This window comes from Podarcis bocagei (assembly GCF_964188305.1).
Source record: "Podarcis bocagei genome assembly, chromosome: 12".
Lineage (NCBI taxonomy): Eukaryota > Metazoa > Chordata > Lepidosauria > Squamata > Lacertidae > Podarcis > Podarcis bocagei.
In genome coordinates, this window is record NC_138137.1 from 36,420,375 (window position 1) to 36,432,408 (window position 12,034).

At 44.7% G+C, this 12,034-nt stretch overlaps 1 protein-coding gene across 2 annotated transcripts in view; it reads right to left on the reverse strand.

Moving 5' to 3' along the window:
- Positions 1-12,034, reverse strand: part of ITGA8 (integrin subunit alpha 8) — a 129,310-nt gene that overhangs the window by 87,092 nt on the left and 30,184 nt on the right. For both annotated transcript variants that reach the window (XM_081163149.1, XM_081163150.1), the window contains exons 4-9: positions 6,401-6,524; positions 5,366-5,427; positions 3,780-3,825; positions 2,919-3,044; positions 1,994-2,038; positions 466-509 (exon numbers count right to left, since the gene is read on the reverse strand). In XM_081163149.1, coding sequence (XP_081019275.1) covers positions 466-509; positions 1,994-2,038; positions 2,919-3,044; positions 3,780-3,825; positions 5,366-5,427; positions 6,401-6,524 — 447 coding nt within the window. The remainder of the gene's footprint in view (positions 1-465; positions 510-1,993; positions 2,039-2,918; positions 3,045-3,779; positions 3,826-5,365; positions 5,428-6,400; positions 6,525-12,034) is intronic.

The following is a 12,034-nucleotide window of genomic DNA, read 5'->3' on the forward strand; positions in this document are numbered from 1 at the left end:
TTGGACTACTGCAATGTGCTCTACATGGGGCTACCTTTGAAGGTGACCTGGAAACTACAACTAATCCAGAATGCGGCAGCTAGGCTGGTGACTGGTAGCAGCCGCCGAGACCACATAACACCGGTCTTGAAAGACCTAGACTGAGCACACTGGTTCGTGCCTTGCATTTAGAATGATACATAACCTTTCCTCTTTGTAGTATCAGCAGCATCTGTGCTGAAATCCCATTTTAAAGTTCATCTCAGGGTAAGTGCTCAGCCACAGTTGGCAAATGAGAGGGGTTTTTCAATGAGTAGAAGTCTGTCATGGCTGAGATTAATTTAATTGTTATCACCATTATTATCATTATCATCAACATTACCATTATCAACAGTATCATTTCTATCTTTGGGGAAAACAAACACACCTTGTTCAGTTCTTATTTGTAAAGGGGGAGGAGGATAAAACATTTGGTAGATTACATACATAGCCAAAGTTCTGTGCACCTCTTGGGACTCCAGCTACCAGCTCTAAAGAGAAATTAACAAAGTCTGAAAATTAACTCAGTGCAATACCTGCTGACACAATAAATACTCAGAAACTACTAGTGGATAACCTTTATATTTGGGGGAGGAAACCAGTACTATTAAGAATATAATAAATATTAATGTATATTTGAATAGTGGTGCCTCGCAAGACAAAATTAATCCGTTCCGCGAGTCTCTTCGTCTTGTGGTTTTTTCGTCTTGCAAAGCACGGCTATTAGCGGCTTAGCGGCTATTAACGGCTTAGCAGCTTAGCGGCTTTAAGAAAAAGGAAACAAACTCGCAAGAACTCGCAAGACGTTTCGTCTTGCGAAGCAAGCCCATAGGGAAATTCGTCTTGCGGAACGACTCAAAAAATGGAAAACTCTTTCGTCTTGCGTGTTTTTCGTCTTGCGAGGCATTCGTCTTGTGAGGTACCACTGTACCAACATTCAATTAAAAAATCACCTACTAGATGCAAAAAATAGGAAATTTACTAGGGGTGCTATATTTCCAAAAGTGAAAAACTGGACAAAGTTGTTGATCTTTTTTTCCCTTTTCTTTTTTCACTGCTCGATTCCCAGACATATCTGGGGAATATAGCATGTCCTGAAATATTAACACACAGTTCCTCAATTCAGCTGACCTAAAGCTGCCTATACACGTACATGCAAAGCACATTTAAATCACATGGCTTCCCCCAAAGAATCCTGGGAACAGAGCAGTCCTTATCTTCTAAAGAAGGGGTGGGGAGGTTTTTTCCAGCCTAAGGGGCACACTCTCTCATAGACAGCCTCCCAAAGATAACATGACAAAAGTGGTTGGGCCTGAGGCAAAAGTGGGTGGAGCAATTGATGAGACTCTTTTTTTTTGCAAAGTAGGCTGCATTCCAGCCACACAAAATCCAGAGGTATCTATATACACACACACGTCCATCCTCCAGCCCAGCAGAAGCACTTAAGGAAGGTGAACAGCAAGGCTGTTGAGAGGGGTGTGTGGCCTGAGGAGGAGACATTACATGGGGAGTGTCCCAAGGGTCAGATGGAGAGGCCTGGAAGACCACATTTGGTTAAGGATGCTGGGAATTATAGGGATAAACTACAGTTCCCAGGAATCTTAGGTGGTTCCCAGACCTGAGATTCCCCATCCAGTTCTAAATATGTGCCTGCATGTTTCCAACTGTGATGAGTAAACCATGGCTGAAGTCAAACATGGTTCCACTGAAAGCTGTGGCTGGATGAAGTGTTGCCACAGTCATGGGAACTGATGTGAGCCACATCCTTGTCCGTGTGCTACATTTTTGTAAACAAAAGTGTATCTCAGGCCCTGCTGTTATTTATACAAATAAATTCTTTACACAGTTGCCAGGAGGAAATCCCATTAGACTCAATGGGGCTTACATCTATATAGGACTATATAGGGCATATATAGGACTGCACGTTAACCACAGACTGTAAACTTTTCACAGAAGGATATTATTGGCTTCTTACCTTGTTGAAAATCTCCAGTAAACTCACCAGCAGCCACTGAGTATCCTGTTGAAAAACAAACCAGCAAGCATGAAGCCCAACAAACCACTTCTGTCTGAAGAGACTCGTTTCTGGAAGGACAGCCAGATCCACCCTCTGTTTCAATAATCTCCGTTTTAAAAAAAGCTTTATAAACTAGAGTATCTAAGGCCAGGAAAGGGAAAACTATTTGTCAGGATTTTACAGCTAGCTTGGTTATATGTCTCAGAAGCTCAATAAATCTACAGAGTGAAGCAACTAGGAAAACGCATGACTGCAATTATTTCTCAAGACAAGCTCTAAGGGCATCAATGCTTTGCAATACACCTGGATGCAACAGTGATCTTGTCACAACCAGGGGTGCAAGAAGACACCGTTTTCCATTCCACACTATATTGGTAACATGCAGCACTGTTTCCATTCCACCGCAGCTCATCTTCCAACAAAAACTATGTGATTCATCTCACTATCCACTGCAGCAAAATTACATAACCTATGCAATTAATTGTGTTGTTGTGACGCTATTCCACCCTGTTCATTTCAGTGCAAAGGAAACGCAATGCAAACGAGGGGAAAGTGTAATCTATTATGTATCGTTCATGGAATGAAAGCAGCAGCAGCAGCAAATGCTGATCATATTCACTGGATTGATTTCCATTCCTGACATGGGGCAAATAATTGAACACCAGCAATTTCTACTCCTGTTTCCATTTCCTTCTGGGATTTTCTGACATCTCTAGTCACTAGCGGGGTGCACAACACCACTGTCTGTTTGTGTGTGCACTGAAAAGTGAAGGTATGCACATCTTTTATTTTACAGCATACATTGCACATTGGATATTTTCTGCTGGAGCAGGGTGAGCGTTATTTTAATATCCTATTTCCCCACAAGCATCATGCACCTTACCCAGATAGTTGTCGTCATATATTGACGGTGCCACTCCAGTTTGTTTTTCTCGGCTTAGCTTCTTCAGAATATTTTTGAAGGAGTAGTCTGTGATAATATCAGCTATGCTACTTGTGATAATCTGGCCTGTGGTTCAAAAATGGAATAGATTAAAGGGATCTGCAGAACAGCCAATTCAAGAATAACAATTAAGGTTACATTTCTAAACCACCACTATCATCTGTTATTTATTAAGCAAGCAATATGCAGTAAATATTCTGTTGGGAGCTGCCCAGAGTGGCTGGGGAAACCCAGCCAGATGGGCGGAGTATGCACGCATACATGTATGTATGTATGTATGTATGTATAAATAAATAAATAAATAAATAAATAAATACATAAATAAGTAGTTGTTGTTGTTATTTTGACAGGCCCAAGATCACCCAGTGAGGTTCATGGCTGTTTGGGGATTTGAACCTGTGTTCCCACAGTCCTACTCTAGCCACTACACCACAATGCTTCTCTGGCTCCGTGGCTCTACATATAAAATATGATATGCAAAAAGAAAAGAAAACTTGGGTGACATTTCCTTTGGGTGGGGGTGAGATCTTATTCTGACCTCTCCTTCCACTTGTAAACGGAACGGTTGCCAATTTTCAGGCATGTGAATAAGGATGGGCTTAAAAGTCATTACCATTGCACAGTTTAATGCCTCCTGTATGCATTAACTCAGAAGAAAGTCACCCTGGGTTCAATGGGACTTACTCCCCAGTGTGTAAGGCTAGGACCTCAGTCTCTTCACACTTGGCTTTTAAAGGCATTCATTTCACTTCACCTTTTAATTTATTTTGGGGTGGGGGCTATATAAATAGAAGAACGTACCTTGCCAATAAAAACTTCCAGGTCCCCCTAGTATGAGGTCTCCATTCTATATACAGGACAGATAACAGAGGCATTAAATTATGATTAATAATACATGAGAGATCAAAACCAAACATGTGAAAAAATGATTCAAATAATAAACCTTCATCAAATGGCATTGTTTATCCCATCCTCATCCAACTGAGGGCCCTCCAGGTGTTTTCTCTATGTTTTTAGCAATTATTGTTTTTATCTGTAAGCCGCCTTGAGTCCCATCAGGAAAAATAGTGGGTGGGGTATAAATAAATCTATACTACTAATAATTTTTGACTACAACTCACAACAGCCCCAGCCAGCATGGCTAAGGCTGTTGGGAGTTGTGGTCAAAAACATCTGGAGGGCACCAGGTTTCAAGAGACTGGTTTAGCCAGAGGCTGATTTAGCCAGCCGTAAAGCAGGGAGATGGTGGGACATGGGTGGCACTGTGGGTTAAACCACAGAGCCTTGCCGATCAGAAGGTCAGCAGTTCAAATCCCCGTGACGGGGTGAGCTCCCATTGCTCGGTCCCAGCTCCTGCCCACCTAGCAGTTCGAAAGCACGTCAAAGTGCAAGTAGATAAATAGGTACCACTCCAGCGGGAAGGTAAATGGTGTTTCTGTGCTCTGCTCTGGTTCGCCAGAAGCAGCTTAGTCATTCTGGCCAAATGACCCGGAAGCTGTACACCGGCTCCCTCGGCCAATAAAGCGAGATGAGTGCCGCAACCCCAGAGTCGGTCACGACTGGACCTAATGGTCAGGCATCCCTTTACCTTTACCTTTACCTTTACCTTAAAGGGGGGAGATGGGAGGAAAGCCCCAGGCGGCCATTTTGAAATCTCTGGAGTATATGCATCATGCCAACTGGAGCCTAAATTTTACCACCAAACAGAAGCTTCCTCATTTTATAGGGACGTACGGAAAATCAAGTCTCACATTCTCATTACAGCATGGTGTTTTTATTCCTTGGCATAGTAAGCTAGGTAAAGTGGAGAACATCTTCCAAGCACGGTAGGGACGTCAAAATTTGGATAAATTTGTCAGCCGAGAATTATGTTATTGCCAGGAGTGACCAGCACGGCAGGATAGTGGAACCACCCGCCTGACACTGCCATCGCTGCCACGTATGAGGACAGTGTGGAGTCACAGCAGGGTGGTGGTGAGCGTGGATCTGTGCAGGTGCACCGGTAGAATTGACTCTGCTGCTGCTTGCACACAGCCTCAGCACATTCTGAGTCCTGCCTACAGTTAGTATAAGAAAGGGAGAAATATTAGTATTGAAGAGTATTTGAATGAAACCCAATAGGTTCTAGACCAGGCATAGGCAACCTCGGCCCTCCAGATGTTTTGGGACTACAATTCCCATCATCCCTGACCACTGGTCCTGTTAGCTAGGGATGATGGGAGTTGTAGTCCCAAAACATCTGTAGGGCTGAGGTTGCCTATGCCTGTTCTAGACACCCAATACTATGTAAGGCGTTTTAAAAGAAAATTTTAATATGAGAATTGATGGATTGGTAGAAGGAAGTGATTAGACGATCCAGAGATAAGTCAACCAATGGGGGTTCTCACCTTGTAAAAGTCTAAGCTGAATCCTGCTTGACAGTAACCTTGTCCCTCAGGATCTGGATTGTCTGAAGGTACCAAAATATGATCACTGAATTAGATTCAATATACGGAGTGACTCAGACATTGTCTCAGCAAATGGAGAAGGCATTCCAAGAAGAAAGAGCTAACAGGCTGCAAATCTGATACAGGGTGTGTGTGTGTGTGTGTTTTGGGGGGTGCGTGCTGAAATTTAAGAACCAATTCCTGAAGCAATGTTGGTTTCAAACAAAAAAGTGGGGGGGGGGGAATCTGACCATCCAAAGCTGACATGAAAACCAGTATGTGAATTTTGCCAGGGAAATTTGAACCCCAAACAGTAAGTTCATGCTTGGGAATCGATTTGGCAGACCCAAAGGTGAATTTGAGATGTTCCATTTGTTTTGTCCCGAGTCAGAGAAATGACCTTGGATTGCACAGCCTTTATTGTAGTCCTATGAAGCTTTTCTACATTCCTGCACACACTTTGGGATGTGACACGCTCCTTCTCTTGTGCACTGAACAGTGACAGTCATCAGAAGGAGTGCAGGAATTGCACAATCCTCAGTTACTTAAAGAGTTCCCCGCTCCATACTGCGATGTAACCCATGGCTTGCTAGCTCACCAAACAACATGGTTTATCTTAGCGCAGGTTCAACCTGTAGGTCGCCAGTTCTATAAAAAGTTCCATTTGGAATAATCATCTGCTTTTAAAAGCTGGCTTCTGCTTATCAAGATCTGTTTGCTACATTTTTAAAGCTCTTTTAAATCGAGCCAGTTCTGTCTCCGCATGTCAAGGCAGCAACACCAGCTTCATCTCTGCTCTTTTAAGTAAATGTAAAAGCGTCCATGCAGAAATTTATAATTTGATGTCTCTCCTGAACTGAGATTCCCCCTTTGCAAGGAAATGCCTCTCTCAGTAAGAGCCATTTGGCTCACTGTACACCTGGCCGGACTGCGCGAGGATACGTATTGCAACTTCAGCTCTACAATGGCCAAATTCCGAAAAATCAAGCAGCGTACCGTTGCGACAAGGAGAGTACTCAGCGTAGGCACTGAAATTCTGAATTGCTACATAGCAGGTGCCAACGGGATCCTTTTCAGGGACTGCCCTCAGGGTCCTCCAGTGATACAGGGGAGCACAGGCCTATCAAAACAATACAAAATAAAGACAAAAGGTGTCGTGACTGTTTGGTTAGGCTCCTCCCTTCCTTGTCCATGACACGTCAGATGTGCCACTATAGTGGTACCTCGGGTTACATATGCTTTAGGTTACATATGCTTCAGGTTACAGACTCCAACAACCCAGAAATAGTACTTCAGGTTAAGAACTTTGCTTCAGGATGAGAACAGAAATTGTGCTCTGGCAGCGCAGTGGCAGCAGGAGGCCCCATTAGCTAAAGTGGTGCTTTAGGTTAAGAACAGTTTCAGGTTAAGAACGGACCTCTGGAATGAATTAAGTACTTAACCCGAGGTACCACTGTACATTTGCTCTTGTAATACCGGGTGCAAGCTCGCTTTTGCTTTTGCTTCAAGCACAATTAGGTGGGATTTTAATGAAGCCTCTTTTACATGCATAAGATCTAACCCCAAACAACTCTGCAGTTTAAGGGAACCTAGGCAGCAGAGCAAAGGCATGCACTGTACATGCCTCCATGAAAGGATGCTCTGGACTGCAGCCTTAGAATGCATTCTGATACGATACGATACGATACGATACGATACGATACTCTTTATTGTTATTGTCCCATACAGAACAATGAAATTGAAAAAATCTACATCAGGCATTCAAAAACCAACAAGCCTGCTATCCCAGCTATCCCAGCCTGGTTAGCCCCCTGAAAACTCTGATACCCCATAACTAAATACAATATACTTCCATAGAGACTACTATACACTGTGTTTAAAACCAAAATCACATTTGAATAGAAACTGTTTCTCAGGCGGCTAGTCCTAGTCTTTATAACGCTGTACCTTCTTCCAGAAGGCAGAAGCTGCAAGAGATCATTTCCGGGGTGCGCACTATCCTGCACTATCTCTGCACCATTCTGATGGTGAGGAAACAACCAGGAGCTGCTGCAAAAGCTTATTGCACAATGTCTGTGTTGGAATTCTGCCTGGGTCAGAGGAATGTGCCACAGCGTAGGCACCGGCAGATATTCCTGTCGACCTCCCCGCGTCTCCACTCTGCTGATAAGCAGGCGAGGTCCCGGCGATTCATCTCAGATGTGTGAGAGGAACACACCGTTCTCCCTCTCTCCCCTTTGGTGTCCCCCAGGGAGGGGAAAGAAGCAGACAGAAAACTATTTACATCCTTTATTTCTGTCTCTCATATCAGTACAGAGAAACACGTCTGCACTCGACAACAGCAAGAAGAAACTCCACACATGTACTTCCAGTACAGGTCATATGACACACACACTGAGCTAACATCCGGTGCTCAGTACAGAATGGACTGCCCCTTTGTTTCCATGGCAACAGTCACAAACATCCTGTCTGGCTTTCCAGCCACAAGCAGCTGACTGAGCTGCTGGAGCCTTTGCTTGCTGCAGCATTGGTGCTTTATGGTAACATACTCCCCCTAAAGTATCAATGCGTGCTGCGAGCAAAGCGTCATCCAGAGAAGAAAACAAACAGTTGTTATACTTATAACATTCCCCTGTTGTTTCAGTTCCACCCTTGGAACTACCCGCCACTGGTTTAACCAATGTACCTCTCTGGTTGTGTGACTTCGCATCACCTTGGTTATCAACTTTCTGTTGTGCCTTTGTCTCTGACTCAAACACAGCTTCAATCTGTCCTTGATCATTTACAACAGCAACATATGCAAGGTTAGCAAACTCCTTTGAATACCTCTTGGGTGGTACACCCTTCGTTGCTCTCTCAGACCTTCGTAAGAGCTGCTGCTCTTCTTTGCTTTCTGGTTCAGCCTCTGAACTCTCTGGAGAACCAGTACTAAGCTTAATCAGTGGTTTATCCTCCTTTTCTGAGGGTCTAGTCATTATTTGAGATTTCCTCTCAATGACTGTGACAACTGAGCTGTCTGAGCTATCAGTGTCATCATCATCAGTACCACTGAACTCAATTAGGTCAAACTCATCATCATCATCATCATCAGAATCATCTGTGGAAAAAGTGTGAACAATCACTCTCTCCCGTTCAGGAGCACTCTCTAGAAACTTTGTGAGAATCACCTGACCAGATTCAGACAAAATTACTCTGTAGAGACCTTTTTCATAACCCACAAAGATGCCTCTGGCATTCTTTACCCCACTTGGAGCTTCTGTTCTCACATGAGACCCGAAAACCTTAAAATAGGCAACAGAAGGTTTTCTATTAAACAGCTTCTCAAAAGGAGAACATCCCAACTCTGTTGAGACTTTTCTCAACCACACATGAAGATAGGACGCTAGCGATTCGGCCCAATAATCATGTGGCAAATGTGAACTCAGCAATTGCGCATGCATCCCCTTTTGCAATTCTTTGTTCACCCTAACACAGACACATTTCTTCCATGCTTCTTTGGAACTAGCAAGTTTGTGTCTTATCCCTTTTCCATCCAGGAACCTCTGGAAATCCTGTAAAAGAAAAACTGGCTTGTCATCTGTGAAAAGACAATCAATGTTAGCATCATGCATACTTTTAACCTTGTCACAAAACTCCTGAAACTTTTCTAAAGTTTCCTGCGGTTTCTTCATCAAGTAAACCCAAGAATAATTAGTGTAACAATCAACACACACAAGGTAATATTTTGCACCGCCTCTAGATGGTTCTAGAGGACCAACCACATCAGCATACACCCGCTGAAAAGCTCTGTGGACCTTCTTGGCCACCTTCTTGGTATTCACACTGGTCACACCTGCAAGAGAAATTTCGTTAGAATCAGAAGTATTACATTTTATGCAATCACTTTGATCAAAAGGCAACAAATACAGTCCATCTTTCTCTTTGGCAGTAAGAAACAGTTCTCCATCTTTGTAGATCTTGCATCTTTTAGCATCATAGTACAGTTTTAGTCCCTTCTTTGCAATCTGCGAAGCACTCAGCAGACTAAATTTCAGTTCTGGAACCAGGTAAACATCGCTTATAGTCAAGTTCAGACTCTCAAGATACACAGTTCCAATTCCGGTCGCTTCCAGTTCTTGACCGTTGGCTTGTTTCACAGTGAAGCTTTGCTTCCTCAACGTCGAAAACAGTTCTCTGTGTGGGCAGAGATGCTTCGTGGCACCCGTATCGATTATGAATGCGTACCCAACATCTGGCGTGGTTCCTTTCGCCATCATCACCTTTGCAGGTTTCACCTGGCACTTGGTACGGCTTTTGCTTGACGCCTCAGGCTTCGTAGAGCTGTTCTTGGCTCCTTTTGACTGCCGCGGCTTCTTACAGTTCCGCTGTAGATGCCCAGTCTGTCCACAATTATAGCATCGGACGGCACTCAATGCTATGGCATGCTCTCCAGTAGCATCAGCAGTGGGAAGATTTGAACTCTGTTCTTGCCTCCCTCTGTCTTTCACTTCCAGTGCAGCAAGTCTGTCGTGTTCGTTCAGGACGACGGCACACACCCTTTCCGCGGTTAGCTGCTGAGCAGGTAGCGAACCAAGCTGACTGGCAACAACCTTGTAGGTCCGGTTCAGGCTGTTTATCATCATGAAGCAAAACACTTCCTCCTGTAGACGGAAATTGCGTTCCACCATCTGTTGACGCAGGAACTTCATCTCTGTCAGGTGCGCTTGAATATCTCCATCAGGCGCTAATCTCAGATTGGTCAACTTCTCAAAATACAGCAACGCTGAAGAACCAGCATCTCTCTGATGCGTTGTACGCAGCGTGTTCCAAACCTCTTGCGCAAATTCCAAATGCTGTATATGCACAAGCTGCTCATCTGAGACACACATAATTATAGCAGTCCTAGCCTTCACATTCTGTGACTCCCAAGCACGCGTTGGTGCTGCAGGGATGGGATTCTCAATCACCCCAAACAGTCTCTGATTCTGCAGCAGGGCCTTCATCTTTACAGACCAAGATGAATAATTGTCATTGGTCAGGAGGGGTGGAGAAGGCAAGCCTCCCCCCTTCTTGGCATCCATTTTGAGTCCTTGCATTGACTCTAAAACACAAGCCTCTAAAATCCAATAGCTGGCTTGTTTACACGCTTGACACCTGGCAACTCTGACAATGGCTGCGTTGGAAAGTCCCTTCCAGCAGTTCGTGAGGACCTAGTCATAACAAAACTTTGTTTTCGCCTCTCTGAGGCATAGACTGACTGTCCAGCCCTCTCGAGTAACTTTCCATTTCTCCTCTCTGAGGCACAGCCTTCTGAAGGACGTTGCTTAGCAACAGCGCATTCCTTTCCTCGGACAGGAAACCACAAAAATGCCTGGTATGCAGGCCTCTTCTAAGTTGGAGCTGCTTTCCCACACACGCTCTCCGTGAAGCAGAGAATGAATCAATCTGCATTCACACTTCTAAGCCCTTAAAAGTCTCATACCTTGGGTATCGGCTTGGCTGTCAGCTTCTTCTGGTCAGCTTCTGGCTGCAGAGAATCAGCCTCTCAAATCAGGCTTCCATGGAGCAGAGGAGGACAATTCACCAGCCTCTCATGCAAATGTCCGATGGATCGAAGAAAACAGCAACCATCCTCTGCTACCACTGTTGGAATTCTGCCTGGGTCAGAGGAATGTGCCACAGCGTAGGCACCGGCAGATATTCCTGTCGACCTCCCCGCGTCTCCACTCTGCTGATAAGCAGGCGAGGTCCCGGCGATTCATCTCAGATGTGTGAGAGGAACACACCGTTCTCCCTCTCTCCCCTTTGGTGTCCCCCAGGGAGGGGAAAGAAGCAGACAGAAAACTATTTACATCCTTTATTTCTGTCTCTCATATCAGTACAGAGAAACACGTCTGCACTCGACAACAGCAAGAAGAAACTCCACACATGTACTTCCAGTACAGGTCATATGACACACACACTGAGCTAACATCCGGTGCTCAGTACAGAATGGACTGCCCCTTTGTTTCCATGGCAACAGTCACAAACATCCTGTCTGGCTTTCTAGCCACAAGCAGCTGACTGAGCTGCTGGAGCCTTTGCTTGCTGCAGCATTGGTGCTTTATGGTAACAGTCTGCATAGAGTAGAGGCACAAGCACCTGTAACAAACCTCAGCATTAGTGTTGGTAGTGACAGCAGTCTCCACCTTCATCTCCCCCTCTTCACTGACTTGCCTTGAGGAAAGGTTCTGATTTGTTCCTCAGAAGAAAGAATTGTGTGCCATTACTGCTTTGCCAAATCAGCCAGAACGCCCTTCCTCTTGTGGTCACCCAGCTCACCCCTCCAGGTGAAGTCCCCTGGAGAAGGGCTTTCTAGGATGATGTGGGCAGAGGTGGTCATTTTTCAAGTCGTTTAGCACTGTAACAGTTAACGCGATCACTCGACGTACAGCACAAGTGTGCTAGGTAGATGAAAGGATGGCAAGGAACCTCCCTACCTTGCAGAGTTGCTCTGCTCCCTCTTTCTATCAAAGAAGGAATGAAATGCTAATGGAGGAATCGTGACCTCTTCTGTCCTGCTAGAAAAATCTGGCAGGTGTGGCAAAAACCACTGATTGATAGGTTTTGCAAATAAACCCATTAGCCTTCTGCAATGACCAGAAATGGATT